This window comes from Eptesicus fuscus, chromosome 9 (assembly GCF_027574615.1).
Source record: "Eptesicus fuscus isolate TK198812 chromosome 9, DD_ASM_mEF_20220401, whole genome shotgun sequence".
Taxonomy (NCBI): domain Eukaryota; kingdom Metazoa; phylum Chordata; class Mammalia; order Chiroptera; family Vespertilionidae; genus Eptesicus; species Eptesicus fuscus.
Genome location: NC_072481.1, coordinates 27,236,622 through 27,260,561, shown reverse-complemented (window position 1 = coordinate 27,260,561; position 23,940 = coordinate 27,236,622). Strand labels below are relative to the sequence as shown.

Genomic DNA, 23,940 nt, shown 5'->3' with positions numbered 1-23,940 from the left:
AAATGGCAGTTCAATTTTTTTTTTTTTTTTTGCGAAAACGCCATACTGTTTTCATAGTGGCTGCACCAGTCTTCATTCCCACCAGCAGTGTTCTAGGGTTCTTTTTTCTCCACCACCTTGCCAGCACTTGTTCTGGCAGGTATGAGGTGATACCTTATTGTCGTTTTAATTTGCATCTCTCTGATGATTAGTGATGAACATTTTTTCACAAGTCTCTTGGCTATTTGTATGTCCTCTTTGGGGAAGTGTCTATTCAAGTCCATGTTTTAAAAAAATAGGTTTTTATTGATTTCAGAGAGGGAGGGAGGAGAGATAGAAACATCAATGACAGAGAAACGTTGATTGGCTGCCTCCAGCACAGCCCCTACTGGAAATCAAGCCTGCAACCTGGGCACGTGCCCTGACTGGGAATCGAACCAGCAACCTCCTAGTGCATGGGACGATGCTCAACCAACAACCAACTGAACACATCGGCCGGACTGCCCATTTTTTAATTGGCTTGTCTTCGTTCTGTTGAGTTGTATGAGTATTTTATATATTTGGAAGTTAACTCCTTTCAGATGTATCATTAGCAAATATGTCCTCCCATACAGTGGTTCCCTTTTCATTTTGATGCTGGTTTCTTTTGCTGTGCAGAAGCTTTTTAGTTTGATGTAGTCCCATTTGTTTATTTTTCCTTTATTTCTCTTGCCCCTTTTTTATACAATATTTTTATTTATTTATTTTTAAAATAATTCTTCATTGTTGAAAGTATTATATGTCCTTTTCCCCCAATTGACCCCCACAGCCCTCTGTCCCCCATACAATATTTTTAAAATAACATTTGTTGCTGTCACCACTAATTTCATCAGAAAAGTCCTTAAATATTGGAAAGCTGACAAGCTGATAATGACAGATACAACTTTTCCAAACTTCTGATTTTCTTTTGAAAGCTCAACTATTATCATTGGCAAAAATACTGTTAGTGGTTTTCCTTGAAATGGCTGGCTTACTCCATTTTGACAATTTGTTGGCCATAGATTGTCAATTGTTCTTTCAAGTAAATATAGTGTTCTATAAAAAAAAGCAGTAGTTCACAAATCAAACATTCAGGCAAGTGCTCTTTCTGGAGACAATCATCCTACTTCTTTAGGATGCACATGTATTACATGTACATTTCCTATTTCATCACAGAATATTAAAAAGAAATGTACCCAATGAGCAAGATTTAATAAAATTATTTTATTGCGTCATCAAAGACATTCTTAAGTGAAACTTACTTTGCTTTATTATTTTTATTGCAAGTGTGTGGCAGTAACTATGAACACAGCATGGTATCACTGCTTTGATCCATGTAAAGCATCAGCAGTTTTACATTATTGCTTTTGCACCATCAGTGTAAATATCAATATAATAAAAGAGGCAGACAGTGTTTTAGTATTATTAAGAAAATAGTTTTGACCTGACAGATGCCCTGAAAGTGTCGTGGGGACTGACTCCCAGAGGTCCACAGAGTGTACTTTAAGAGCTGCTGCTGCCTGGCTGGTTTGGCTCAGTGGATAGAGTGTAGGCCTGCGGACTGAGGGGTCCTGGGTTCGATTCCGGTCAAGGGCACATGCCTGGGTTGCGGGCTCGATCCCCAGTAGGGGGCATGCAGAGGGCGGCCAATCAATGATTCTCTCTCATCATTGATATTTCTATCTCTCTCTCCCTCTCCCTTCCTCTCTTAAATAAAGAAATATGTATTAAAAAAAAAAAAAAAAGAGCTGCTGCCTATGGATTCCTTCTTTCCGGCTCCCTCTGTTTCTAGTGCTTACTTTATGGCACTCACCATAAAGGACTGTCATCCCCTTTTTCATGTCTTCTCTATCACACTGGAAACCCTTTGAGGCTATATCTTATTTGCTTCTCTTTCCAGAACAGGACATTTCCTATCACAGGACCTGGGATATGCTAAGTAAATAATAGTGAATGAATTAAAAAATTTTTTATGTTTTCCTGACTTTCCATTTGGTGTTGGGAAGACAAGGCTGAGGGCTGGGGTCACTGACATCTCTTCTCCTGAACATTCCTTCTTATAATGTCAATCTATATTATCTCTCATGCCTAACCTCATGCTTATTGTTTATTTTTATTTATTAGTCACATGGGAAGGACTTGATAAATGCTTATTGAACACAGGCTGTTCCCTGTTTGTTTCCCGCTCACATTTCTTCTGCTACAGGCATTTGTGTGTATGTGTTTGTATGTTGTGGGGGGATAGTTTAAGGTCAATCTCTAAAGGTCTTTTTGAACAATGGGAGACAAAAGAAACCTTTCAAAAGTTGGGCCTTGGCTCAGAAATACTCTTCCCACAGTCTATCTGCAAGAGATCTCTCTTTGGGAATTTGCTGGCCATGTCACAATATTCATCCACTCCATTTGGCTGTGGACTTGTCAATGGGGCAGGGAATTATTATTTTTAGAGGGGAAAGAGAAACTCTACTTTGGCAACCAACTGCAGGCATAAAAATATTTATGTTTTATTTTTGTACACAGGCCCAGCAGTTGCCTAATAGATTCATGATGTTAGCAAATGATGCTAGTGTTTATATAGAGAGCTTGGAAAGAACCTTCATTAATTAAGACTTTAATATTTCCTTTCAAGTACACAGAATTTCCTTTTTAAAAAAATATATTTTTAATATATTTTTATTGATTTTAGAGAGGAAGGGAGAGGGATAGAGAGGTAGAAACATCAATGATGAGAGAGAATAATTGATCGGCTGCCTCCTGCACGTCCCCCACTGGGGATTGAGCCCGCAACCTAGGCATGTGTCCTTGACCGGAATCGAACCTGGGACCCTTCAGTCCGCAGGCCAACGCTCTTATCCACTGAGCCAAACCAGCTAGGGCTAAAAAAGTATTTTTATTGATTTCAAAGAGGAAGGGAGACAGAGAGAGAGAAAGAGAGAGGGAGGGAGGGAGGGAGGGAGAGAGAGAGAGAAAAAGAAAGAGAAAGAAACGTCAATGATTATGGAGTATCATTGATTGGCTGCCTCCTGCACACTCCCCACCAGGGATTGAGCCCAAAACCTGGGCATGTGTCCTTGACCAGAATCGAACCCGGGACCCTTCAGTCTGCAGGCTGATGCTCTATCCACTGAGCCAAACCAGCTAGGGCTACAACTTTCTATCAAATAAATTTAGAAGCAAATATAAAAAGAACAGCTGACATCAGTAAAAATGGTGGCCCTCCAAAAATTCTCTCCTCCCTTAAAGCAATGAGACTACTGTAAAAAATGTCAATCAACGTTTTTGGATGTATATCATGAGCAGTGAATCATGTCATTTCTTTCAGTTTGTTGATTAGTTACTACACAAAAAGGATGAAAATGTCCCAGAGGAAGTGACACCAACAAAAAACTTCACATTAAAGGAATTCTCAGAGATATTTCATGAGGTTTAAAGTCCAAAGAATAAAATGTTGGGAGCTGATCCAAACTTAAAAAGGAGCATGACAATTCATCAAGGCAGAGTGAAGATGCTTGCTTCATATTATAAGACAAGAAAAAAGAGGCCAGCACTGTTCAAACTATCCTTGGAAAGATTTTACAAAGAAAAAAAATTTTAATTCTCAATTTTTCTAATTACAATATACTAAATAAATATTACAATATACTAAATAAATATTAGTTTTACTATTTTTTCCATTTCCCTATACATTTATAATTGACAACAAGAATGTTTTTAATGTTTGACAAAAAATTTTAAAGGTCACAGAACAATGGTAATTTCTCCCATTGGTTATTAAGATTTCTTTGCTTGGCCGAAACCGGTTTGGCTCAGTGGATAGAGCGTCGGTCTGCAGACTGAAAGGTCCCAGGTTTGATTCCGGTCAAGGGCGTGTACATTGGTTGCGGGCACATCCCCAGTGGGAGGTGTGCAAGAGGCAGCTGGTTGATGTTTCTCTCTCATCGATGTTTCTAGCTCTCTATCCCTCTCTCTTCCTCTCTGTAAAAAATCAATAAAATATATTTAAAAAAAAAGATTTCTTTGCTTGGCTTCAACTTGCAGGGTCATTTGAACAGTTTTGTATTATGCAAAATGAGGATTTCTTATATATAAAAGTTTACCATAAAATGATAAGTATGTGAAAAGGTAGCATTTCAAATCAATGGTAAAAGGATAAGTACTTAAAAAAAAAAGGAAGCTGAGGACACTGGTTAACAGCGAGGATGTGGAAAAGCTAGGATATGAATGCAGGCAAGCTGACTCTAGAGAATGTGCTCTTAACTAGTTTACTATATTGTCTCCCCTGGTATATATACCCAATAAATGGTTTCTTCCATAAAGATTCCGAATTCATAAAAATTTAAAATTTTGTACATTAGGAAAGAATATTTATGAAATTAAATGGCAAAGTACAGACTGGAAAAACAATGATGACATCTGACACAACGAAGGGGTTAATATAGAAGTTAAGGCACCTTAGTTACCACATCAGCAGGCTGTGGAGCTGGCAGAACATCATCCAATTTCTAGCTTCATCAGTTATTACTATGTGACCCAGGCAAGTTACTTATTTCATTTTTGCTCTGGGTTTCTCATCTAGAAGTGGATATACTAATAGTACTTACTTCATAGAACTATACAGAAGATAAAACAGGTAACAGAAGTATAGCACTTAGCATGGTGCCTTATTTTAGTACAATGGACTTTTTATTTTAGTTCTATGCAAAGACTGTTATAAATCAGTAAGAAAATGTGTGCCCTCCTTGGAACACACACCTACTCGAATTTTATTTTCGAGTGAATTTTCTTTCTCCTAAACTCTAAGGGTCCCCATGAGACTTGCAACTATGGGAGCAATGGGCAGTGGCAGCTCACCCTGGGCTACCCCCTGAACTTGCTGTCTCCAAGGCCTCCTTTGCCTCACTTTTTTCTCCTAACATTTCTAACAGCCAACACACCTCCACTTGGGCTCTCTCCTGCTGCTTCTTCTATCCTAGGCCTTTCCTTGTTTCACTGTCCCCAGCTTTAATAAGCGTACTTTCAAAATCAAAATCAATCAACCAACCAGAAAAGTATAATCAAACCAACAGAAAAACAGACAAAAAAACATAAAGGGCAGTTCATAAAGAAGAGAAATGATTGCTCAATATAGTAAATAATCAAAACAATGAAAATGGCCCTAACCGGTTTGGCTCAGTGGATAGTGTTGGCCTTCGGACTGAAGGGTCACAGGTTTGATTCCGGTCAAGGGCATGTACCTTGGTTGCGGGCATATTCCCAGTAGGGAGTGTGCAGGAGGCAGCTGATCGATGTTTCTCTCTTACCGATGTTTCTAACTCTCTATCCCTCTCCCTTCCTCTCTGTAAAAGAATCAATAAAAAACATATTTTAAAAAAGCAATGAAAATTAAAATAATCATACCAGGGGAAAGCAGCAGCACCAGATCCAAGATGGCGGCCAGCAGGAGGCTGATGAAGGACAACCCTCCATATGACAAGGGGGCCTTCAGAATCGAAATCAACTTTCCAGCAGAATACCCATTCAAACCACCGAAGATTACATTTAAAACAAAGATCTATCACCCCAACATCGATGAAAAGGGACAGGTCTGTCTGCCAGTAATTAGTGCTGAAAACTGGAAGCCAGCAACGAAAACTGACCAAGTAATCCAGTCTCTATAGCACTGGTGGATGACCCCCAGCCTGAGCACCCGCTTCGGGCTGACCTAGCTGAAGAATACTCTAAGGACCGTAAAAAATTCTGTAAGAATGCTGAAGAGTTTACAAAGAAATATGGGGAAAAGCGACCTGTGGACTAAAATCTGCCACGATTGGTTCCAGCAAGTGTGAGCAGAGACCCCAAGCAGTGCAGACACCCCGCAAAGCAGGACTCTGTGGAAAATTGACACGGGCCACCACCTGGCGTTTGCTTGTGGCAGTTACTAACTTTCTACAGTTTTCTTAATCAAAAGTGGTCTTAGGTAACCTGTAAAGAAAGGATTAAAAATTTAAGATGTTCTAAAAAAATAAATAAATAAGAATAAATAAATAAATAAATAAAATAAAATAATCATACCATTCATTTTTCAGCTCATTAAATTATCAAACAATATTTTTAAGTGTTAATACTCAAGGTTGATAAGAGTTTAGGAAATAGACACTAAAGGGAGTGAAAACTGATATATCCTGGCAATTTGGCAGTTTGATGAAGGGATTTTAGTTATTCTAAGGAAATAATCAAATAGGTATGCAAGGATATATGCATAAGAATGTTTATTGTAACATTTGTAGTTTCCAATACCAAAAATTTATAAACAACCTTTATGTCCATCTGTAGAGGGTTTTAAATTAATAAACAGTATGAAAATCCCTTACAATGTAATAAATAGTCAATAAAAATATTGATTAAAATGGTCTCAGTGACCATCATTTCCTGCTTGGATTACTCCCTGCCTTTGTGTCTCCCTCTCAATTCATTCTCTACACAGCTACCAAACCCACATCTAATTCTGTCTCTCCCCTGCAAAATCCTAAAATGGCCCTCTAAGGCTGGAGTCTCTTCTCTCTCCCTTTACCCCAAACCTGAACATGCTCCTCAGCTGGCCTTTGTGCCCAGTTGTTCTCCTCAGGATTTAACGTCCATCCTGTACAGTCCTCTAATAGTACCCTCCACTTCTCCCTTGGAGCTCTTACACGTTATTAAATGTTTTTGCCGGTGTTTACTATGTGTCTCTTTCATTAGAGTGTAAATCCCAAGAGGGCAAAAATTATGTTTAGCCACCATTTTACCCATTGAACCTGCTATGGTGCCTAACATACGTGCTCGATGCATTTATTGAGTGATTAAATGAAAAGCAAGCTGTAAAATATATAATGCATTGCAAGTCCAGTTTGTTAAAAGAGGGACCAAAGACTCATATGGCCCGTAACAGACACTGAAATGGGCTGCCTCCTGCAGGTTGGCGCTGGCCAGGTTTTCCCCAGAAAACAGGAAGGTGTGCCTTGGTTGGGCGGGAACTTGCTGGGAAGAACAGAGCTGGGAGGGGAGTGGGGGAACGCCTCTAGGGCTCCAGCCCCTTTAGCTCCAGGCAATGGAAGAGGCTGCCAAAGGGGAGCAGGGGTGTCTCCTGTGGGCCACCCGAAGCACAGGGATTGGGCAGCTGCAAGCCTCACCTGGGGAGTTAGACTCAGAGCTATGGGGAGATAGGCCTCAGGGTGCACACAGCCCGGGGGGAGGGGCATTAGGGCTTGGGGAAGGGTGGGAGCAACACGACACCCCTCACCTAAGCCCACCCCACATGCCACTTCACTTGGGACCCTTTGAGGGTGGCTGCCCACTGTGAGAGTGAGGGACTGTATCTGAATTTTTCTCAGGGGGCATTTTGTGGAGGCGGCATGGGGGTGGGCAGCAATGCTGTTGCCTCCTCTTCTGTCAAAATTCTGACCTGGGTGGTTTATCGGCCACCTCAGGGCTTGGCCTCTATGTCAAATTCTTCTGCCCACTTGGTTCCTGAAGGAGGACTCCTATCCTCCACATCACCACACCCATCCCAGATGATGGTAGGCCAACTTTTTTCTTCCTCCCTTCTGAGTAGTGGGGTCTTCATTTCCCTCTCAGCTCCAGATTTAATGTTTGCAACTAAGAAGCCCACCACTCCTGGAAAAGTCTCTTCAAACATCCCTCAAGAGCCCAATAAACACATTCCAAAGGAATGAATTCACCCATTTATTCAACTTTTCCCATGTGCAAGACATTCTTTGATGGAGTGTCTTGGAGGCCCTTTTGTGAGGGAGAGGGGCAGAGATGTCCATAAGGCCTAGAAGGAGGTTTAAAGTCTAGGCTTTTAGAGTTGGGTAAAGAGGAGCTATTGAAGATTTCAGAGAGGCTACAACTGGCCTTAACTTGTGCAAAATCTTGGGAGTGAAACAGCGGACGGGGAGTCAGGCTGGCGATGATGCAGAAGTGATTAACATGGGGTGTAGTTGCAGTAAGATTTAATGTTGAGTGGATGTAGGTTCTGAGCCAGGGGAGGTAGTGGCACTTCCGTCAGTTGAGACGGGTTGGAGGAAGAGGAGGGAGCTCACACCTTGGGTGTTGAGGGAGCAGAAGAAAAGATAAGTATATGAGGGAGGTTATTCAGTTGCTGCATTCTTGGGGCAGGTGACTAAGAAGGAAGACCATCACTCCTTATCCATCCCTGATACCTTGTTTGGAGAGGAGATTCCACCACCCTCTATAGTTTTTGTTTTGAGTCCAAGCTGAAGCCAGAGAAAAACAAGGATAAAAAAAGAGAGGAGCCAAATATTGAAGCAAAGTCCATGGGGAGTAGGGACTAGAAGGCCTCTTTCAAGTAACTCAGGCCTGGCAGCTTGTGCTGGGCTTGTGGACGGTTCCCTCTCACAAAGGCAAAATAACTCCGAAGCAAGCCGAGCACGCATAGGGCTTGTGCGTCTGCGGGGCTGGGCCACCAGTGTCAACCCACCGCCCGCACTGCAGCTGCACACAGAGGCTGTGTGCTGGCTTTTTCTGAGTGCATCAACTCACATCCTGCCCCAGCTGGTCCAGGTGAGGTGTCTTGCCCCAGGCAAGGCAGAGTGAGACACTGCTGGCCCACAGGAGGTAGCCGACTCACTCCTCCCAAGGGCTCATGTCGGTGTCGATGGCCACACAGTTGTAAGCCGCATAGCGGAGCTTCTCCTCGCACACCTTGGCGCTGCCGGGGCAGGGAGTTTGTCAGTGCCAGGTGTAGAGGCCCCCATCACTACCAGGGGTGATGGGGCGCCAATTCGTACACTTCAGCCCTTCATCCACCCTAGGATGTCATCTTTCTCCCGCTCCCCACTCTCTGGGCTCGAACCTAGGACACCCACCTGGCATACTGCGGTAGGAAGAGGGTGCTGGAGCAGGTGGAAGACTCGGGCAGCGCGTCTGTGGTCTCGCAGCTGGAGGTGTGGAGGGGCCAGAGATCAGGAAGAATTGTAGGGGCACAGGGCAGGGTCTGACACGTATAGGGGGTGGTGCTGGGCAGAAGGCTGGCCACAGCCCCTTCAGACCTCCCTTCTGCACTCACCCCAGCTTGTCGGGGTAGATGTAGATACGTGCAGGCAGACGGCTACGGCCTGTGACAAAGCGGAGGAAGCGGCTCCGGTCCTCTGGATGGAGAAGGAAATCAATGCCCGCACTTCCAGCCTGACTCTGTATCCCACAAGTGAGGTCAAACCCAGGTATTACTCCGCCCTCTACCACTGACCATTGGTGAAGTTGTTCAGTGCCTCCCAGAAATACTGCACCCGTGTGTCAGATGGCTCGAAGTCCTCGAATCGGGCTGGTGGTGACAAGGCCAGAATTCATTCTTGTGTCCCAACAGACATAACCCTTAAGCCCTACCTGGTGCTGCCCTGCCCTGCCCCACACTCACTGAGCTTGCGCAGAGCGTCCACAGTGACCTCTGGGTCCCCACACACCTTCTTTTCTAACTCTTGCCAGGTCAGCAAGTCCAGCACAGCCTGCGGCACCACCTTCAGCAAACCTGTCTGCATGGCTGCCACCTGGGGAGGGGGGAAAGGACTGGTTGGGGAAGAGGGCACAACTCCCAGCTCAGTGTATGGTGGAGCCACTTGGCCTGCACTCATGGAGATAATGGGGGACAGGGTCTTTGCTCAGCTCTGGGAGTATCTCTGTATTCCACCGACCGGCGGGAATGTGGGGCAGAGGGATGATGGGGGCCAGAGTTCTTGGGATTGGGAACTGGTGGCCTATCAGCCTGGGCTCTGGGCTCTTGTCCAAAGCTCTCTGTTCTCCTGGCCTCTGGGCAGTACCTGTTCCTTGCTTTCTTCTAGTCGTGCCTTCTGTACCAGTTGGATGAAACGGGAACGGTCCTCATATCCCACCACGATGCCTGTACCACCAGGGATCAGCTCCACCACCTGCTGGTCACTCAGTACAGTGGTGAATGTTAGCTCCTTCCCAAATTTGAACTCAAATGTCTCCTTGTCCATTCCTTCCATCACTTCCAGGAGCTTCACCTAGGGGTTGGAGAGAGGCAGGAAGGTCAGCTTTTCATTATGGAAACTCATTTTTCCTCAAGATGCTCACAGGGAATCAGGACAGCCAGCCAGGCAAGAAAGTCCCCAGGCAGGCCATGAGAGAGAAATGAGGGGATCAGTCAAGGGCTGTGAAAGTAACAAGACAACATGTAATCAGGCATGGAGAACAGGGAAAGCATCCTGGAGGAAATGGCATCTATGCCGAGACCCAAAAGATGGCTGGGAATGGGCTGGGCCACAAGTAAGTTGGGAGAGAGAATATTGGAAAAAGGTGGAAGTACAAAAGGTTTAAGGAATCTGTTTGGCTGGAACCTGAATGTGAACCAAGTGGCCACATATACATGGGTCATGTAAGGTCTTTCTGGATTTTGTATTTTATCCCAGAGCTGAGCCATTGAAGAGGGTAAGTGAGTGTGAAATAAAATACTCTGGCTGCTGGAGATCAGATGGGTAAGAGTAGATAGGGACACTAGCCTTTATAGTTAGTGGTTGGGTTAGAATGGAAGGTGGCCTGAACTGGAGGGTAGTAGTAAGATGGGAAAAGTAGACAGATTCCAGAAGGAGATGTGACAGAACGTGGGAGGTGAGGGAAGAGGAGTGAAGAAGGAGCCTGAGGGCCTCAGCAGGGGAAGGGGTGGGTGGCCGTGCCGTTCTGAGAGAGGGAGGTCTAGAGGGCGGTAGACTGGGGAGATGAAGTGTGTGCTGAACTTGAGGTGCCATCATAGAGCAGACATCCAGCAGGCAGATGCATATATGGCCCAGGCTTCGGAGAGAAAGTGGGGTTAGAGGTGAAGATTTAGGAGTCACCAGACTATGGATAGTAGTTGAGACAATGAGAGTAGATGGGATTGGAGGGAGCACGTGTGTGGTAAGAGAAGGTTCAGGACAGCCCTGGGGAGTAGCAACCTTCAGGGGCTGGGCAGAGGAAACACTAGCTCCAAGCCCGACTCACCAGCACAGAATCCACAGCTGGGAAGTCCTTGCTCCAGCTCACCTCCTCACCAGACAGCTGCTTCCACACAAAACCAGGCAGGGCCAGGACCTGTGGGACAAATATTCATTAATGTCTTCTCATCCGGAGCTGCCCAGGTTTGGCTGGTCCTTCTTCCTTCCAGGGCCCAAGGCTGATGGGGTGCAGGTTAGGCTACTCACCAGGAACTCCTTACCCCGAAGGGCAGCCCCCATCAGCTGTCCAATCCACTCGTACTTGGCAAAGTCTCGGCAGGAGGGGTTGGGCACATACATGTCCCGGGCCTCACCGGTGCCATTGCCCTGCCCCCGAGACAGGGTTGTCAGCATGGCATGGGGTGGACCTACTTTCTTGTCTGAGATTTCCCAAAGACTTCCCTGAACACCTTTCCCTGGGGGCCCTGAATGATCCCTCTGAATGGACAATGGCTCCCCTTCCCTATCTGCCCAGAGGCTGTCCTGGGCAACTTGGACCCTCTTCTGCTCCCTCACTAGCTCAACCTGGTACCTGGGAGGTTTGCAGAGACAAAACAGCAGAAACAACTTGGGAGGTAAGGGTGGGAGTACCTGGTTGGCCGTGCGCACAAAGAAGGGCAGAGGCACAGGGGTGTCTGCCGAGCTAGGACACAGCTCTTCTGACATGTCTGCGAGGCTATCCCGGAAACCACCCCCTGAAATGACAGATAGATGCCCTCAGCTGGGGCACTCAAGAGCTCCAATAATGGAATAAAAGCAGGCCCCCAGCAGCCTCAACCACTCTAACTAGGGCAGGGTGCTTATTATCCTCCCTCAGGGCCTCACCTTGGTCAATAATGCCTTCTGCAATGAATTTACACTCCCACCACTGGTCATAGCGCATGGGCCACCTGTAAATGGGGGTGGACCTCTGTCATCATGCTGGGCCAGGGCTCAGGACGATTCACCAACCCCGACACCAGCCAGGAGTAGGGCTATAGAGGGGTAATGGTGAGGGGTGCCAGAGGCAGTGTGTGGGTGTGTGTGTGCACATCTGCTCTGAGTAAGTCATTCAGCCTCATGCCATACCTATAGTCCAGGGGCTTTTCATACTTGTCAGAGGGCTTGAGGCCTTCATAAACCTGGGGCAGGGGAAAGAGGAGGGAGTTGCAGGAGTCTGTGTCAAGACTTAGCCCCATTCTTGCCCAAAGACCTTGCTCAGGTCCCTCTTGACCCAGCCTCCTAAGCCCCTTACTGGCCCTCCCTCAGTACCACCCAGGTGGTCCAGACCTGGGTGAAGACAGCGTTCTTGCAGGCAGGGTCCCTTAAAGGGCAGGCACGGTGTTCCATAGCAAGGCGCCGGTTGATGTACAGGCGTGGCATGAAACTGGGCTTGCTGCTCTCTGAATCACGCAGGCACTGGGCCACCAGGCTTGGCCGCTGATGTGACAGCAGCAGGAACTGCTTCACTTGCTGGTGAGAAAAGGTAACCAGAGCAGGACTGGTAGGCAGTCAGCCCCTGTCCAGGCCCTGGAACCTTCCTCTATGCCTGGACCCAATTCCACCATTCCAGTCCAAGCCTAGTCCATCCCTGTCCATGCTTCCAGTCCCTCCCTTAGTCCAGCCACCAGGGGGAGCTTTCTAAAACAGAAAAAATCCAACTTTGTCATAACTTACTTAAAACCTTTCAATGGCTTCACTGACCTGGGACAAAGTCCCTGCTTCACAGCCTGGTCCACAGGGCCCTCTGCTACCAGAGCCAGCTTCCTGCCCACTCCCTCCCAGCCTCATCCCCATACTATAATCACATCATCTAGATGCTGCTAGTATGCCTCTCAGTTCATCTAAGAGTTGCTAGGAACTCCCAGGATACACCTTTTATGCAGCCTGTTCTATCCGTGCTATAACCTTTCCGCCCCCAGCTCTTGTGCATTTCACAGACTATCTGGGGAATAGCACCAGAAAGACTAAATTTTGACTATTTGCGTCTGGCTTTCTTCCTAAGTCCCCAGAGCCCAGCAAAGGTTTTAAAAACTCTCTGCTGAAGAGTGAACGATTGCATGAGCAGAAAGGGGGAGCCCACTGCCAAGACCAGCACTGGGTGGGCTAGGCTCACCTTAATCTCACTGAAGGTGCCCAGCGTGTGGTCCCAGGCAGGTACCAGGTGGTGCAGGACGCTGTCTAGGATCTTTATGAATCTGGGGTGGGTGGGTAAAGGTAACTGCAGCTAAAGCATTTGGCATGGATGTCAGAACCCCTCAATCCCCAAAAATACGGGTCCAGTAGCGGCCAGGGCCCAGGGGCTGCTCTGACACTGGAAGTTGAACAGCTGACAGTATAACCTCGGGAACTCCTCCACATAGACAGGATAGGGGGAAGGGAAGGGGAGGGCCTGGCAGGCCCAGGACCACAGCCACCTCTGCAGGAGAACAGCTCTGCGGTATAGGACTTCTGGGTCAGTGCCTTCCAGGCGTGGATATCGCACCAGGCTGGCCGGCTGGAAAAGGTCTGCATTCAACCCGAGCTCCCGCTGTCTAGATGACTTGATCTTGACCCCTCGAAGACGCACATCAATCCCGTCATCTGGGAGGAGACAGAGTGAGGTCACTTGCTGTGCCTGTTGCCTCCTTGGCCTTCAATCCTGAGAATGTCTCCTTAATGCTCGGCCTTTTGTCACCTTTTGCCCCTAAACACTTGGAACCTTTGAGATCCCCTTCTACTTACCTCTTTCTGATTATTATATTCTTTGTTGGTTCTCCCGTCCACCCTATAACTGTTGGAAAGCCTGTGGGTCCCATCTCAGTTCCTCTTTCAGGTGAGCCTTAACATCTCTATGGCTTTAAGGCAGGTCTATACCCTGGTACCTTCCACCTGGCTCAGGCCCCGAAGTTTCAAATCCTGGAGTTAGTTCAGCTATTACCTTCACCTCAACTCTAAGCCCACCCCCTTCTCCACATGCACTTCCAGCTAGCCCCCACCTATACAATGGGGCTCCTTTTCCCTCCTTACAACCTTAAGCCCCACCTCGGCACTCCACAATGCGGATCTCAATGATTGGAAGGTGGACGGTCATATCCTCCAGGACACAGACATCCCCGATCAGAGTCCTGAGGAGACAGACGTTAGATACTCTGGGTACTCCTTGCCTTCAAGGATCTCTGGGATTTCACCCCACCTTCCAAGCTGGGCCAGTCCCCACTGCTAGGATCATGCCCCACCTCCGACCCAGGCCAGCTTGCTCACTCGTCAATGCTCACGTCACTCAGCTTCTTCAGGTTGTCCCCTTCGCCCCCATAGACCACCACCCTCTTAGGCATGAAGTTGTCATCTGTGGTATCAACTGTGAGTAGCAGCTTCCTAGGGGGTCAGAGTACACATGTGGGTCTCTGTACACGCACAGACACGTGGCTCACCCACCCTGTCCTACTCAGAGCCCACTCACTTGACAATGGTGCCCTTTTTCATGGTAAGCCGCACCCAGTGCTGGCACTGGGATCCATCGCTCTCCCAGTAGGTGTCTGCATTGCTGTCTGTCAGGCAGGACACATTGAACTCCTCCTGGGGAGGGACAGAGAGGTGGAATCAGTGTTTACCCCCATTCCCTGCACTGGGAATGTGCTTTGGGTCAGGGAGGAGAGATGACACAGTGGATCTGGGTTAAATGTGAAGCCGGTATGAGTGGAACTGTCTGGGTTCCTATAGGATTTCCCACATGGGGGCTGCACGGAGTCTGGCCAATGGGGATTCAGGTTTAACCCTGGTCTAGAGGTGAGGGTTCTGGGTCAAGGAAGATGTGACAGCCTCTTACTTGGGGTGGGAGGAGGCCCAGCACCCACCGTGTAGGAGGAAACGTCTATGCTCTCCACATACTGCTTCACGCTCCCCAGGTTCTCATCCTCCTTGCCCAGGTGGTCGTACAAGAAGTGGATCAGGTCCTCGTCGCACTCGTAGGTCCACGTCGGGGGCACATAGCTAAGCAATGCCAAATCCTTCATTGGGGCGGGCCCAGACCCGGGCTCCTCCTCCCCATCCCGCCCAGCTCACTCACAGTAGCCTTTGAACAGCTTCCGTGTAGGCCTCAGCGGGCTGGGGCCTCGATCCCAGGCGATGGGAGTAGGTCAGGTCCACCACCTGTTCCCATCTGTGGGGCGGGATGGGGCGGCATCAGTGCGCAGCAGGACAATCCCCCAAGGCCTGGAACCTTCACCCGGAGCGCCAACTCCTCCAAACGACACCACCCCACCCCCTCCTTCAGGTCCCGCCCCTTCCTGCTCCTAACCCGACCTTCGCTCCGATCCCACCTAATGGGCGGTGCCGGACTACTTTCCAACTCGCCGGGGCCCGGCCCACCGACGGCCATCCCCGCCCCTCCAAGTGCAACACCTGAGCAGCGGGCGGTAGTCCACGCCGAAGAGCTGCTGGCGCCGCTGGAGGTGGTCGGGAGTGTCGATGGGCACCAGGCGGGCCCCGCCCTCGGCCGGGCGGCACACCAGCAGCCAGCCTTCGTCCAGCCCGCAGTCGCCCAGGTGCTCGGCCAGCTGCTCCTGCCGGGAGACGTCAAACGGGGGCAGGCGTCAGGGAGCTGCCCGGCCCAAGGCAAAGGGCACCGGACGCAATGCCAGCTCGGTGCGGGGAGGGAGGGGGACAGCCGGGGCCTCCCAGCTCCGGGGCCCTTGGCGGGGCTCGGGGCGGGCCGGGCGCACCTTGGTCAGCTTCACCCAGAGCCCGTGGCCGTTGCACAGCTCCTCGCCGGTGGTGCGCACGCAGGAGCCGCGCCGCAGCTCGATGCTGTTGCGGGCAGCGCGGAGGGGCCCGGAGCCGGGGCCCGAGGCCGGGCCCGCCGCTCCCACGCGCAGCCCCAGGCCCTCCGCCTCCCACACGGGCAGCAGCACGCGCGACGGGCCCGCGGGGTCCTTGTAGAGCTTGTAGAGCACCTCGCGCGGCACGAAAGCCAGCGCCGCGGGCAGCGGCCGTCCGGCGCGGAGGCTCTGCGCGGCCTCCGCCAGGAAGCGGATGCGACCCAGCACCTGCCGCGGGGTCTCCAGCGCCGCGCCCGGGCCCGGGCCCGCCATGGCGAGGCGGCGGAGGAAAGCCCGGCAGCGACCGGCTCGGGAGCTACCGGCTCGGGAGCGGCGGCCCCGGAGGCTGACTGAGCTTCCCCCTCCGCTCGCCCCGCCCGCGGCCGGCCTCCGTCGTAAGTTCTGGACTACGCGCACCTGCCGTATTGCCCTCTCTGCTCGGATCCTCAACCTTATTGCTTCTGTGCCTCCCACTCAGCTAACCCGACCCAGTTCAATAGTTTCTACCTGACCAGTCTCCCCTTCGCTACCCCATGTCTACTACCATTTTATCCTCACTGCTACCACCCTTATTCAGCCACCATTTTTCTGGTCCCCTGGCTTTCGTTTTGCCTCCTCACTAACAAGTCATACTACAACCAGAAGAGTCTTCAATTTTCTAGACATCCCCTCGGGCTCCCCGTCCTAGGGACAGTGTGACTTAAACGATTGGGGCTATAACCTCCCCCCCAGCCCTGCCACTGGCGAGAGTCTTGAGTCACTCGGGCTTGATCCTGGTTGTTGCGTTCAAACATCCGTGTGAGAACGCAACGCCGATTGGCTGCCTCCAGGATACCGATGATCATTATCCAGTTTCTCGCAGTAATTCTGAACGAAGTGAGAGGAAAAGCCTAGACCGGAAGGGAGAAGGCAAAAAAGATGGGCAGGAGCTGTTGATGAAGTACCGTCATGGAAGGAAAGGAAACTGCCCCCTCCCCGCATTAAAAAAACAGTTTTCTTGCCCTGGTCGGCCTGCAGACTAAAGGGTCCCAGGTTCCATTCCGACCAAGGGCACATGCCTGGGTTGCGGCTGGATCCCCCCCAGTAGGGGGCGTGCAGGAGGCAGCCAATCAATGATTCTCATCATTGATGTTTCTTCTCTCTCCCTTCCTCTCTGAAATCAATAAAAAATATATATTAAAAAAAAGTTTTCTTCACATATAATCCACATACCATTCAATCCACCCATTTGAACTATAAATCGATGGTTTTTGGTACATTAATTTTTAAAAATTGTGGCCGGGCCAGCGTGGCTCAGTGGTTGAACGTTGACCTATGAATGTGGAAGAGAGGTCAGGGTTGGATTCCGGGTCCCGGCATATGCCAAGGTTGTGGGCTGGATCCCAGTGTGCGGCTGCCTCCCTTTTCTCTCATCATTGATGTCTCTATCATCCTCTCCCTCTCCCTTCCTCTCTGAAATCAATATATAATAATAATAATAATAATAATAATAATAATAATAATAATAAAACACTTTTCCATCACCCCAAAGAGAAACTTTGTACCCTTTAGCAATTAATTCTTCATTGCCTCCTTTCCCCTGCCCTTGGTAAACTCTAATCTACTAGCCTCTATGAATTTGCCTGTTCTAGATATTTCCTGAGAGTGGAATCATACAATATGTGTTCTTTATGTCTGTCTTCACTAAAGCATGTTACAACAATGTTGTAGCATGTATCAGAACGTAAATTCTTTTCTTTCATTTTTTTTCTTTCTTTCTTTCTTTCTTTCTTTCTTTCTTTCTTTCTTTCTTTCCTTCCTTCCTTCCTTCCTTCCTTCCTTCCTTCCTTCCTTCCTTCCTTTCTTTCTTTCTTCCTTCCTTCCTTCCTTTCTTTCTTTCTTTCTTTCTTTCTTTCTTTCTTTCTTTCTTTCTTTCTTTCTTTCTTTCTTTCTTTCTTTCTTTCTTTCTTTCTTTTCCTTGGAGAGTGGAAGAGAGAGGGAGACAGAGAGAAACATCAACATGAGAGAAACACATTGATTGGTTGCCTCCTGCAGGAGCCCCGACCAGGGCCCAGGCCAGGGAGGAGCCTTGACTGGAATCGAACCCCGGGACCCTTTGGTCTGCAGGCCAACGCTCTATCCACTGAGCCAAACTCGCTAGGGCAGAACTTAAATTCTTTTTATGGCTGAATAATATTGTATGTATATACAACATTTTGTTTATCTGGTTAACTATTGATGGACCGTTAGGTGGAAACTTTTGATTTTTAATAGGCTTTTAAAATAATTTATTTTTAGAGAGAGAAGAAGGGAGAGGGCGAAACATCCATGTGAGAACACAACATTGATTGGCTGTCTCCTGCATGTCCCCTCACCCCCCGGGAATCAAATTGGTAACCTTTTGGTGCATGGGACCCAACCAGCTAAGCCACATTGGCCAGGGCAGGAACTTTATTTTGATATATTTTCCAAATAATTGAGGTTATCAAGAAATAAATAATAAATAATCCCGTGTAATTTTGTCAGTTTTCCATCTCCCTAGAAAATTGGGAACATGGTGCTTCTCTTTCCTTCTCTTCAAGCTATTTGTATGCTATCTCACTACTACAGAATAAAGTGAACAAATGCACCGCACAAGGGCCTGCATGACCTGAACTCTAGACATCTCCAACCTCTTGAATTACACAGGTTGACCTCTTGGTTTTCTTAATAATAGCCATTTGCTCTTTTGCCTCTTCACTTTACACATGCTGTTCCCTTTGCTTGGAACAACCCCACTGCTTTCCCCAATTAAGCGAGGAGCCCTTGCTAGTTGCTTCTAGCTTTTTCTTCTTAAAAAATTCATTACTGTGTCCTGGCCGATGTGGCTCCTCAGTTGGTTGAGTGTAGTCCCATGCACCGAAAGTTTGCTGGTAACCATGTCAGGGCACGTACCCAGCTTGTGGGTTCAATCCCAGTTGGGATGTGTATGGGAGGCAACTAGTTGATGTTCACTTACATTGATGTTTCACATTGATGTCTCCCTTCCTCTCTCTAAAAATCAATAAAAGCACATTGAAAAAACACATTGTGAGTGCTGATTCCTCTTTTTCCCCATCAGTCTGTATAGCTCCTTAAAGGAAGGGGATATCTTGTTCACCACTGTAACCTTCGCACCTGTTATAGACTCTTAGTTATATAAATAATGACTTACGTTTCCTGTACAGCTTGGTTCCATAATCCACTGTAAGACTGTTAGGATCATGGACAGTGGGAGTGAAAGTGAGACTTAGGTTGAGTCTTCAGGATTCCTAGGCTTTCAGAGGAGGGAAGTTCCTCAAGCCAAAGGGAAGGTGTAGTTTAGACTCTGGGGGTGGGGTGGGGTATTTGTTGCTGCGTCGCTACACTAGACTTTACGGTGAAGTGAGGTAAGGGGCCCTACCCACAGCTAGAATCTGATCATGTGACTACCAACATGGCCACCGCCTTGGCTCAGTCCAGGAAGGGGCGGGGGCGGGGGCGGGGCCGGCTCAGACTCAGGTTAAAGTGGGACTGGCTCGCAGTTACTGACATCTTATCATGGAGGCGAACGGGTTAGGGTGAGTTCTCTGCACCGCGCTCGGTGTGGCCAGCGAGGCTTCTAACTTCTAGCTGAGGAATCTGTCCGTATGCCCCCTTCCCCTGGAGAGTCCCCAACCCGAACCCCAGAGCCTGGAATCCCGAAAACCCTCCAACCTTGGATTCCGGAGACCATCCCAGGGTCCGCTGGACTGCGTCCCCGCCACCTTCATAGGGGATGCGCCCAGGACTTTCTAATCTTCAACTAGGATCCCTATTTCCGGACCGTCAACTCTGATCCCGTCTTGACTAGCTCCCAGATGCGGAACCAGCCCACTTATACTCCCCTGTTCCTGTGATTTTCTGGTCCAGAGACCCTCAAACTATCCTTTCTGTGCCCCCTTCCCCCCAGTCTTTCCAGTGGCTTTGAGCTTGGGGAAGCTGGGGCGGTGGGTAGGGCAGAGGCCCCAGCGCGGGCCCTTGTAGTCTTGTGCTCCACCTGATAGGCAGAGAGGAGGCAGAATGGGCCGGGAGCCACGGCTTGGGAGACGGTGTGGGGAAAGCAGATAACGGTGCTGGATTGAATACGCCTTAAGGACCGGAGCCTTCCCCAACCTTAAGCCTAGCTTACTGACACCTACTCCCCTTCCCGCCCCTCACTCCAGACCCCAGGGCTTTCCGGAGCTGAAGAATGACACCTTTCTGCGAGCAGCCTGGGGGGAAGACACAGACTACACTCCGGTCTGGTGCATGCGGCAGGCAGGCCGCTACTTACCAGGTCAGGGGCAGGGCTTGAGTTTGGGAAAAACTCTGGAGAGCAATAAGCTTTTGAGGTGCAGGGGAGGGCTCTTGAGGTTCCTCAAGGCTGAGCCCTGCCTCCCCTCTCCTGTCTACAGAGTTTAGGGAAACTCGGGCTGCCCAGGACTTTTTCAGCACCTGTCGATCCCCAGAGGCCTGCTGTGAACTGACTCTGCAGGTGAGGGGCCCACAAAAGAGGGAGGGATTTATGCCCTCAGCTCACCACTTAGCAACCTGTCTTCTGTTCCCTATAGCCACTGCGTCGCTTCCCTCTGGATGCTGCCATCATCTTCTCCGACATCCTTGTTGTACCTCAGGTACATGCTCAAACCTGATTCTGGAATATGGACACTTATCCTCACGGGACAGTGGGGAAAAGTTGGGCTGGAAGAGATGGAGTTTGGCTGAGCTTTATTCTCCTTTTCCTTGTTCCTGGCATGAGCTGAACAGAGCCTTTCCTCCTGGAGTTACAGGTTGGAAACACGGATGTTTTCTCCCCTTCCAGGCCCTGGGCATGGAGGTGACCATGGTGCCTGGCAAAGGTCCCAGTTTCCCAGAACCATTAAGAGAAGAGCGGGATTTAGAGCGCCTCCGGGATCCAGCAGCAGTGGTCTCTGAGCTGGCCTATGTGTTCCAGGCCATCACCCTCACTCGACAACGGCTGGCTGGACGTGTGCCACTGATTGGCTTTGCTGGTGCCCCGGTAATGTGGAACAGGGCAGGTACTTGGGCCTGGGGAAATCACTCTGGCAGGTCTGGCATAGGCAAGGGAAGGGTGTGTCAGACTTCTACACCTGTGCATTCTCTTTGGATCCCTTTGCAGTGGACTCTGATGACATACATGATTGAGGGTGGCAGCTCAAGCACCATGGCTCAGGCCAAGCGCTGGCTTTACCAGAGACCGAAGGCCAGTCACCAGCTGCTTCGCATCCTCACTGATGCTTTGGTACCATATCTGGTGGGACAAGTGGTTGCTGGTGCCCAGGTGAGTCCTGAGGGAGAGACAAATAGGCTGAGGTTTAGTCCATAAGGACCAGAAGCACATAGTTCCCTGTACCTGAGAGAGGGTAGGTGTCTTAATGCCAGGCATGAAAGAAGCTGAGCTTGCAGTGATCTGGCTGGAGCAGCTAAGTCCATCCAACTCTGGCAGGGGCGGGGTGGGGCGGGGGGGCTTAATGTTTCATGTGTTCAAAGACCAAAGCTAGCACTGGGATCTGGAGGAAAAGACAAAACTTTTTGACTGGAACTGGGTTTTTAGGCTTAGGCAGTATCGGGGGTTGAAGTCACTTGGGGAAAATTGAATTCAGTTCTGTGTGTGGGGCCTGAAATATTTCCTTTTTGTGTGTTAAGTATTTATCTTCACCACCACCTAACTGTAGGCATTGCAGCTCTTTGAGTCCCACGCAGGGCATCTTGGCCCACAGCTCTTCAATAAGTTTGCACTGCCCTACATCCGTGAAGTGGCCAAGCGAGTAAAGGCCATGCTGCAGGAGGCAGGCCTGGCACCAGTGCCCATGGTAAGAATGGGAATTGAATGAAGGTGGGACTGGGACTTTCAGAATAAGTCCTGCATGGAATGAAGTGACCACTGGAGGGCAGTCGAGGTACAGCTGAGGTAGGTTAGTGGGCAAAGCAAGGCCCTCTGTAGCCTCAGAAATCTGCCCTTTTGTTCCCCCAGATTGTCTTTGCTAAGGATGGACATTTTGCTCTGGAGGAACTGGCTCAGGCTGGCTACGAGGTGGTTGGGCTTGACTGGACAGTGGCCCCACAGAAAGCCCGGTAAGTAATGGAGGGTGAGGTATAGGGGGTGCAGCTGCCATATGTGTAGTCACCAGAACATAGCACCAACTCTGCTTCCAGGGAACGTGTGGGGAAGAACGTGACCCTGCAGGGCAATCTGGACCCCTGTGCCCTGTATGCACCTGAGGTAACAACCAGAGTCCTTGTGTATGTCTGTGAGTTTGTCTCTGTGCATTCCCAAGGCTGTAGATATGGTTGTATTCTTGTATTTTTATGTCTGTCTCTCCCCTCTACCCCATACACACCATGTGAACTCCAGGAAGGCAGGAATTTCTTTTCATTTTTGTGTTTATTTGTGTTTTCTTAGTGCCTGGCCCATCGTAGGCATCCAATAAATTTTTTTGAATTAATGACTAAATGAATAACTGAGTAGAATCGCCTACATATATGTGTGTCACTATTATGTGTAGGGAGGACAGAGGCTTGCTGGCCCTCCCTGTAGCTAATGCCCTGTTGGTCCCCCAGGAGGAGATCGGGCGGCTGGTGCAGCAGATGCTGGATGACTTTGGGCCACAGCGCTACATTGCCAACCTGGGCCATGGACTCTACCCTGACATGGACCCAGAACATGTGGGGGCGTTTGTGGATGCCGTGCACAAATACTCACGTGTGCTTCGACAGAACTGAGCATAACAGTTTTTCCCCTCAAGTACTACCAACAAAGAAGATTGTTTCCAGGAGAATAAAAGTTCCAGAGTTGGAGTCTAACATGTGGTTTTGTTTGTGAAAGATCTGTGCCCTTATCTTCAGTTCCTTCTTAGCTTCTGCTCCTTCCCCGGGGCCTCTGTCTACATCCTCTCCCAAAGTCATGGGAACTCAGATATCAGGGTGTGTACTGTAGGACTTAATGTTAGATCTCTCCCCACCATCTTGACCTCAGATCTCCAAGCCCCAGAGCTACATGGGTTTGGGTAGAGTTTCCTAACAGCTGGAGCTATGATACTTGCAGAGAAATAGGGTCCCCATCGCTTATGAGGTCAAGTTGTGTCTGGGGAGAGAGGGGAATATAGATCAGAGAGGGTCACAGTAATGGCTGAAATACTTCAGAGAGGCCTATTAAGGAAGGTGGCGCCTAGTTAAGCAGGGAAAGCTGAGAAGCCTTCAGCTTTGATACGAAAAGATGGGAGGACATAAGGACTTAGAGCTAGGTTGCTTAGGGTTAGAGTTAGACTTGCATCACTGAGGTGAGGGCCTCTGAAGACAAAAGTCCCTGTGTTGCTCAGGGTTGCTCTGCATTCTTTTCTGAGCATACCTTCCAATTTTCTCAGGATCTTGGTGTTTCTGCCCATTATGATGGTACCTATTTCCTGGGACAAGGCTCTAAGCTATTTGTGAGCTCTCGAGTAGGGTCTGGTGTGGCAGGCAATTCATTTGTCCTCCACATCTTATACCACTAGAAATCCACTGTGCTATAGGCCCAACCAGCTCCCTGTCCCAGCCAGGGCAATGCAGAAGAGAGAGAAGAGCCCCATTTATTGAAAAAACACTATTTCTGATTTTACAAAAATATTTTCTGTGATCCATGATTTATTTATAGAAAAGCACTGAGTTCACATACTTGCTAAAAAATGCAATCGTGATACAGAAATGGGAGTGGCTTTTTTTTTTTTTTTAAACCAACCTGTTGGGCTGAGAGGTTGTAGGGCCCATGGCTGAACAGTAAGACTTCATTAGCCACAAATAGCAAATACAACTTACTGGTTAGTGTGGAGGGGGGAAAAGAAGGTGAAACAAACAGTTTGTCAAAGAAAGGAAAACGGAGCAGACAGGTCCTTAGTTCACACTCTAGCTATACCACCCTTCCTATCACACGCCATCCCTTACTCAGGAACTAAAAACAGTAAACACCAAGACACTGGCATCCAAATGACTCTTCTGAATGCCCTTGCTACCTCCTAATTCTAGGCTGAGCATAGGGGCAGGCAGGTAGCAGGAATGTAATACATTGTGGAGGTCAGCCAGGGCTAACACAGGAGTTGCCCACTAGGACTACAAACTAGTCAGAAAGGGAAAGGCCAAATGCATCCCAGCCCCAGCCTCCAAATCAGTAACCAATGGGACTGACCAAAGCAGGCAGAGGAAGC

At 48.9% G+C, this 23,940-nt stretch overlaps 2 protein-coding genes and 1 pseudogene across 5 annotated transcripts; 2 read left to right on the top strand and 1 right to left on the bottom strand.

Moving 5' to 3' along the window:
* The first annotated feature begins 5,402 nt into the window (after positions 1-5,402).
* LOC129150168 (ubiquitin-conjugating enzyme E2 L3-like) lies at positions 5,403-5,993 on the top strand (annotated as a pseudogene).
* A 1,692-nt stretch (positions 5,994-7,685) lies between these two features.
* On the bottom strand, positions 7,686-16,070 carry HECTD3 (HECT domain E3 ubiquitin protein ligase 3). Of its 4 annotated transcripts, none has more exons than XR_008556908.1 (22): positions 15,647-16,070; positions 15,327-15,487; positions 14,992-15,084; positions 14,780-14,915; positions 14,386-14,501; positions 14,187-14,300; positions 13,968-14,050; positions 13,361-13,526; positions 13,060-13,141; positions 12,234-12,416; positions 12,033-12,085; positions 11,790-11,854; positions 11,556-11,659; positions 11,172-11,291; positions 10,972-11,061; positions 9,792-9,998; positions 9,392-9,521; positions 9,224-9,298; positions 9,044-9,125; positions 8,844-8,915; positions 8,178-8,686; positions 7,686-8,059 (listed from the first exon to the last, which is right to left on the bottom strand). XR_008556908.1 is itself a non-coding variant. In XM_008151211.3 (21 exons), exons 1-21 carry the CDS (start codon positions 16,013-16,015, stop codon positions 8,602-8,604), a joined length of 2,586 nt encoding a protein of 861 aa, XP_008149433.1. In that variant the 5' UTR covers positions 16,016-16,070; the 3' UTR covers positions 7,686-8,601. The 4 variants fall into 4 exon arrangements, 1 of the variants encoding a protein (XP_008149433.1); XR_008556907.1 differs by having other exon boundaries at positions 7,686-8,231; positions 8,518-8,686; XR_008556909.1 differs by having other exon boundaries at positions 8,518-8,686.
* A 3,146-nt stretch (positions 16,071-19,216) lies between these two features.
* On the top strand, positions 19,217-22,564 carry UROD (uroporphyrinogen decarboxylase). Its single transcript, XM_008151210.3, has 10 exons — positions 19,217-19,299; positions 19,924-20,036; positions 20,155-20,234; positions 20,311-20,373; positions 20,562-20,759; positions 20,880-21,041; positions 21,436-21,573; positions 21,735-21,835; positions 21,917-21,983; positions 22,322-22,564. Exons 1-10 carry the CDS (start codon positions 19,280-19,282, stop codon positions 22,481-22,483), a joined length of 1,104 nt encoding a protein of 367 aa, XP_008149432.1. The 5' UTR covers positions 19,217-19,279; the 3' UTR covers positions 22,484-22,564.
* Positions 22,565-23,940: the final 1,376 nt, after the last annotated feature.